The 7,469-nt window shown below is 42.3% G+C and overlaps 1 protein-coding gene across 1 annotated transcript; it reads left to right on the top strand.

Moving 5' to 3' along the window:
• Window positions 1–290: 290 nt before the first annotated feature.
• Window positions 291–1,825, top strand: LOC117814783 (C-C motif chemokine 18-like). The gene is made up of 3 exons (XM_034686299.1): window positions 291–554; window positions 641–764; window positions 1,569–1,825. Exons 1-3 carry the CDS (start codon window positions 491–493, stop codon window positions 1,672–1,674), a joined length of 294 nt encoding a protein of 97 aa, XP_034542190.1. The 5' UTR covers window positions 291–490; the 3' UTR covers window positions 1,675–1,825.
• The last annotated feature ends 5,644 nt before the right edge of the window (window positions 1,826–7,469 follow it).

Raw genomic sequence — 7,469 nt, 5'->3', positions numbered from 1 at the left:
AAAATTCAACATAGCTGTAACACTCATGATACCTGAATATGATTGAATGTACGTGTTTGTCACTTTTAAACCTATTGTGCACTGCTTCAATCAAAAGTTTTAACATGAAGAACTTCGTCACTTTTGCTGACCTTTGCACAATCTAAAAATGCACAGAGATTCAGACAAGATAAAGCTGATGAAACTACCCTCCTCTGTGTGGTGGGGAGGTGTCTCTTCTGCCTTCAATGTAATTTCCTTTTCTTAAAATGTCACAGGAGCGTTTCTCAGAGTTTGTCTTTGTGGTGGAAAGCACCTGCCATGATGACACATGCGCATTTGTCATGGCAGGATTCATTTTGATTGGAAGGCTGACATATATATTTCAGTTCCACAACGGACAGGGTTTATTGCTCAGAGTTGATCACAGCAAAGACAGGCAGGAGACGAGAAACAGCATCATCATCATCATCATCATCATCATCAACATCATCATTCCTCTAACAGCATCATGAAGACTCTCTGCTTCACTCTGGGGCTGCTGCTGCTCATCGCCTGCAACTGCGACGCTGCACGTGAGTGATCTCTGTCCGAGCCTCGTAATCTTCACAGTTTACTCACAGACATGTTTGTATTGACTCTGAATTTACTCTCCTCACAGCTCAAGCTCCACAAGACACAAAACCTGAGACATGCTGCTTCAAGTTTAGAGTGGACCCTATTCCAATCAAATTCGTGCTGACCGTAACCAAGACCTACAGCTCCTGTGATAACGAGGCTTTCATGTAAGTTTGTGCCCTGTTATATTAATAATAATAATAATAATAATAATAATAATAATAACAAAAACAAAAACAATCACAACAACAACAACAATAATAATAATAATAATAATAATAATCTTTATTTATGGAGCACTATTCTGAACAAAGTTACAAAGTGCTTCACCAAAACAACACATCAAGAGCAGAACAGCAGATTTACACAGTTATACAAGCCTTTTAAAAAAGAATGTTTTAATAAGAGGTTTAAAATGAGAGACAGATGTAGCACGTCAGATTTCAGCAGGTAGGTCATTCCCGAGTTCAGGAGCCCAGGCTGCAAAAACCTGAAAGCCCTTAGTCCTCAATCAGGCTCTGGGTATAAGCAGCAAACCCACATCAGCTGATCTAAGAGGGTGCGCAGGCTCATGAGGAGTAAGAAGGTCAATGATATCCTGAGGAGTCTGATCGTGTAGAGCTTTAAAAGTTATTTATACAAGTTTGAAAGAAGCCAGAGTTGGAGTTATGTGATCTGATTTTGTCTGATAATACTGAATAAAATAATTCAAAGATTGGTGACCTCCAGACAACCTCCATGATGATTAATTTCAAACTAACAAACAGAGGGTGGATACACTTGTTATTATCGAATCAGGACTTACATGTGTTGTGTTTGAAGTTTTACCGGCACCAAAGCTATAGTCTTAGCAGGAATCTAACCAGTTCACTCCTGTGTACAATCAAAACCAAACCAGTGTAAGAACTATTGTCAGAATGGATCCTTAACACAAGTGTTGATTTAACCTCTCTCCTCTTTTTGCTTTGCAGAGTTCAGACTGCCAAGAGACAGTTCTGCTTCAGACAGACTTCTAAATGGGCTCAGCACGCCTACACACAGAAGCACATCATTGAGGGCAGCGGCTATTTGTTCTAAGTTTTAACCAAAATATTGTATTTACATTAAAGCTATTGATGAAATGACTGTAATGCTCAGAATGTGCATTGGGTGTTTACAGCTGAGGAAACAAACCTCTATTTAAATGTTTTTTTTCATCAACTCCTAATAAAGAAAAGCCTCATTTGAGCTGCTGAAGAAAAACAAACGTGTGATCATATTCTTTGGCTGGTTTACACATTCCTTATTCTCTGCAGAGTCGAGACAAAAGTTCGAAGGGGAGCTGTAGACTCCTCTCTGACCAAAGGTTTGTGTCGGGTTAGGATGAGACCCAGGAGCTGCCTGAGTAGTAATATCATTTGTCTCATAATCTCATGTTCAAAGTCAAGTCAAAGTTTATATACCACATTTTAAAACAACTGCTGTTGACCAAAGTGCTGTACACACTTAAAAACACAAGATCAATTAAAGCAAATATTAGTTAAAAAGAATATATATTAGAAACACGACAGACAACACAACAAAATAACCACAATAAATATAAAAGTCGGGATGTCTTGCTGAACAGGTATTGAAAGCCAATGCAAAGAGGCGTGTTTTAAGCAAAGATTTAAACCCTCAATGGTCTAAGCGGTCCTGATATTCAGAGGCAGACTGCTCCACAGTGTGGGAGCAGCCACCACAAAGGCCAAGTCACCTCTAGTTCTCAGCCTGGGTCTTGTCACATCTAAAAAAATCTGGTGACCTGAGTGCTCTGGCTGGAGCATGCAGGTGCAAACACTCACTCAGGTATGATGGTGCCAGCTGGATGTAAACTTTTAAAAACCAACATTACAATCCTGAACTGGATCCTGAAGCTGACAGTGAAGGGAAGCCAGTACAGGCGTAATGTGATCTTGTCGTTTCTTCCTAGTCAGCAGGCGTGCAGCTGCATTCTGAACCTGCTGTAAGAAGAGACGACTGATCAACACCAAAATACAAAGAATTGTCCTGTTTTTGTATTAGGATCTCTGTATCATGGGGGCTTTTGGAAAACTTAGCACATTAAACTCAAGTCGAAGAGGATGCAAAATCCTCTGCCAGTCTACGGCAGCATTACTAAGGTCCAAGCCTGAGCTCGCCGTAACTACAAGCTTTATAAAAAGGGAGGGAAGTTTAAGCCTAAGTAGAGAGGGACTGCATCTCAAAGCTCTTATGTTCATTCCTTGAGTCCTCCACTCGTGTCGTTCACTGACGTCTTAGCCCCTCCCACCAGGGATGCAAGGAAATGAAGAGAAGGAGAGATTTGTTTTAAGAGACATGAGACGTCCTTTCCTCCGGAGCGTCATCCGAAGCAATGTCGGTTTGTGATGACGTCCTTGTCATGTATTGGTTAGAGAGGTCACATGACAGAGGTGAAAGGTGAAGGGGAGGAAAAGAAACTGTTCAGTTACGGCATGGAGCCGAGTAGTTGTATGCCACGAGTCCCGCAATAAAGCAAGTAAAAATAGAAGCTTAATGTCATGATTTAATTCAGGTTGCACTATCTAATTCATTATTAAGATAGGCACACAACAATGGCGAAGAGGACGGCGGACTTATGACGTGAGTGCAGTGGAAAAAAAAGTTGTATATTGCTAAGCTGAATCGACGGTTAGCATCAGAGTTAGCATGGAGAAGTCAGGGATACAACCATTTGCATGCTACACCGACCCAGCCACGCTTGGACCTAGATGGACACGATGGCTTAAATCTTTTGAGTGATTCGCCGATGGAAAAGGACTGATCGTTAACGACGATGCAACGGACACTACAAGACAGAGGAGACGTGCTCTACTTTTGCATCTCGCAGGACCAGATGTCCAGGATATATTTTCAACTTTGCCGAACACCGGAGGGGCGACGGACTACAGAGACGCAGTGGAGGCGCTGGATACATACTTCGTTCCCCAAGTGAATGCAGCGTTTGCACGCCAGACGTTTCACAAGTTATGCCAGAAACAAGGTGAGACTGTGCAACAATTTTCAACACGCCTTAGACAAACGGCAAGAGACTGTGATTTTCGGGCGGACACAGATAACCAAATAAGGGACGCTATACTGTGCAAGTGTACGTCAGACTATGTGCGCAGGAAATTGCTAGAGGAAGGGCATGCACTGACGCTCGCCCGCACGCTTGAACTAGCATCGCAGTATGAAAGAATCGAGGAACAGATGACGGCAATGTCTCTCAATGAAGAAAAGAGGGAGACAGACACTGTTCATCACATTAAACAGAAAAGAGGAAAATACATGAAAACAGGAAGACAGATAAAAGAAAAGGATGAAAGTAAAACGGAGAAGAAATGTTACAGATGTGGTTACACTGATCACATGAGTAAGGATTCTAAATGCCCTGCACGTGGTCAAACATGCCACACATGTAATGGAAAGGACCATTTCTCAAAAATGTGTCGCACAAAGGCATCAAGAAGAAATGTGAACAATGTTGAATCAGAGCAAAAAGAGTTTGCATTTGTTGTAAAAGAAGAAGAGATGCCTGAAAAACTTCCTTTTTGTGTTGGGGGAGTACATTTGAAAATGTTAGTAGATTCTGGTGCTACTAGTAATGTTATGGGAGAAAACATATGGGAAAAACTGAAAGCAGAAAAGATAAAATGTCATTCATATGTGCCACAGGATAAGAGAAACTTGTACCCATACTCAGCCAGTCAGTCGTTACCAGTTAAAGGTGCATTCAAGTGTGAAATCACGATTGGTAACAGGAATGATCAGGCAGAATTTATTGTGATAAGAGGTAATGGAGAACCGCTTCTTGGAAAAAAGACAGCAATGAAGTTAGGAGTACTGAAAATAGGTGAGAATGTTTCAGCTGTTACAGACATTAAGGACGTTCTCCAGCAACAGTACCCAAATGTATTTAAAGGTGTTGGGAAGTTAAACACCAAGCAGATAAGCTTATACATTGACCCAGATGTGAAACCCGTGGCCCAGCCACTCAGACGCATACCATACAACCTGAGAGAGGCTGTAGAGAAAAAGATCAAAGAACTGATGGACATGGACATTATTGAACCAGTCGAAGGCCCCACCCCGTGGGTGAACCCGGTAGTCATACTACCAAAACCGGACAAAGACATCAGGATGTGTCTGGACATGAGAAAAGCCAACGAGGCGGTCGTGAGAGAACGTTACCCTATTCCTACAGTGGACGAGATCCTTCAAGGTATGAACGGCTCTGCTGTATTTAGCAAGCTAGACCTTAAATGGGGTTACCATCAGTTGGAACTAACTCCAGAGTCACGAGAGATAACAACATTTGCAGTACACAACGGAGTGTATAGATATAAAAGACTCATATTTGGTGTTTCATCTGCCAGCGAGCAATATCAGCATGAAATAGCAAACGCATTAGCTGGTATTGAAGGTGTTGAGAACATCTCAGATGATGTCATAGTACACGCACCAGACCAGGAAACACATGACAAGAGACTACAAGCTGTCATGAAAAGACTCTCTCAATGTAGACTGACACTGAATGCAGAAAAAGTGCCAGTTCAACATGGACCGACTGATATTCATGGGGATACTCCTGTCAGAGAACGGCATCGGACCAACTGAAGAGAGAGTGAGAGCTGTAGTGGAGGCAAGAGAACCCGAAAATGCTACTGAGGTGAGAAGCTTCCTAGGACTAGTAGGTTACAGTAGCAGGTTCATATCACAGTTTGCAACATTGTCAGAACCACTAAGACGCTTGACAAGAAAAGATATACCATTTAACTTTGGACCAGAACAGAAACATGCATTCCAAGCTTTAAAAGACGAGTTAGCCAGAGCAGGTACCCTTGCCTATTTTGATAAAGAAGCACCTACACAGATAATAGCAGATGCAAGTCCTGTGGGCATAGGTGCAGAACTAGTACAAAACCAGCAGGGGGAGATGGTACCGGTGTGCTATGTGAGTCGCAGCCTGACCGACTGTGAGCGGAAATACTCTCAGACAGAACGTGAAGCTTTAGCTCTTGTATGGGCTTGTGAGAGACTGCATCCATATGTGTATGGTAGAAAGTTTGATCTAGTCACAGATCATAAACCATTAGAAGTTATATACAGTAACAGATCCAAACCATGTGCACGCATAGAGCGATGGGTCCTAAGACTGCAGCCATATGACTTCAGGGTCGTACACATTCCTGGAAAACAGAACATAGCAGACCCGCTGTCACGCTTAATGGGGGAGACAGCCCAAAAAGAGACACACAAACATGACTCAGAAGAGTATGTGAGATTTGTGGCAGTAAGTGCTACACCAAAAGCGCTAACAACCAGAGAGGTGGAGGAAGCCTCTGCTACCGACCCAGAGCTAATGGAGGTACGCAAGGCGATTACAAACGGACATTTTGAAAACTGTAAAGCATATGCACCTATCGCAAATGAACTGTGTGTAATTGGATATATAGTTCTGCGGGGAAATCGCATAGTGCTACCAGAAAAACTGTATGCCAGAGCACTCATGTTAGCTCATGAAGGACACTTGGGAATCGTGGGAACTAAGCAACATCTCAGAACGAAAGTTTGGTGGCCTGGCATGGACAAAGCAGCTGAGAAATTTTGCAAAACATGTCATGGATGTCAGATTGTAGCCAGACCTGATCCACCAGACCCAGTGAGACCCACTCCTTTACCAGACAAACCCTGGCAGGATGTTGCTGTAGACCTGCTAGGACCACTGCCGGACAGTCATTCAATACTTGTGGTTGTTGACTACTACAGTCGTTACTATGAATATGACATTCTGACTTCAACAACTGCAGACAAAGTTATTGACAGCCTGGAGACAATCTTCAGCAGACATGGACTACCTGTCACCTGCAAATCAGACAACGGACCACAATTCAAGTCTGAACTATTCAGAGAATACTGTGAATCTAATGGAATCAAACACATCAGAACAACTCCAAAATGGGCACAAGCAAATGGAGAAGTTGAGCGACAAAATGCATCACTGATGAAAAGAATAAGAATTGCTCAAGCAGAAGGATGTGGTTGGAAATGTGAACTGAGAAAGTATGTGACTGTGTACAGAAGCATAGAACATGCTACTACAGGAAAAAGCCCTGCTGAACTTCTCTTTAACCGGAAAATAAGGGGAAAGTTACCGGACGTCTGTGATCAAGCACAGCAGAATGGGAGGTTCGTGATAGAGATGCTGAGTAAAAAGGAAAATCAAAACTGTATGTTGATGAACGCAGAGGAGCTCAGTATTCAAAAGTGGACATCGGAGATGCAGTACTTGTGAGGCAAGTTCACAACACCGTTCAACACAAAACCACACAAAGTCGTGAGTAAGACAGGAAATCAAGTTGTTCTTGAATCTCCAACAGGAGTACGCTATCGGAGAAACACAACACATGTAAAAAGATATGAGACTGATAATCAGCAGGAGGAAAAACATATGCTCGAAGGAACAGATGCTGAGGACACTGTGCTGGAAGCAAAGACACAGACAAAGGTCACTCAGATACCGAAACAGGACATTCAGTTCTCAGACATGTTAGTTACCAGACCTCAGAGAGTCAAGAGGGCACCTGAGAGATTCAATGATTTTTTTTGAAGTAATGTATACACACAATGTTAGTGTTTGGTTGAATATTGATTTATGGTCGCAGAGACAAAGAGTTTATAAAAGATGTAAAAGGTGGTAAGAAGAAAAAGTACAATGTGATAATTTCAGGTGTAATGTTCTCTATATTAAGACACCAGTGGATTGAGTTTGTTTCTAAGAAAAGGAGGGATGTCATGTATTGGTTAGAGAGGTCACATGACAGAGGTGAAAGGTGAAGGGGAGGAAAAGA

The sequence above is a fragment of the Notolabrus celidotus genome, chromosome 6, assembly GCF_009762535.1.
Source record: "Notolabrus celidotus isolate fNotCel1 chromosome 6, fNotCel1.pri, whole genome shotgun sequence".
Lineage (NCBI taxonomy): Eukaryota > Metazoa > Chordata > Actinopteri > Labriformes > Labridae > Notolabrus > Notolabrus celidotus.
Note: the sequence above shows the minus strand (reverse complement) of the source record. Positions and strands in the feature narration are given on the sequence as shown.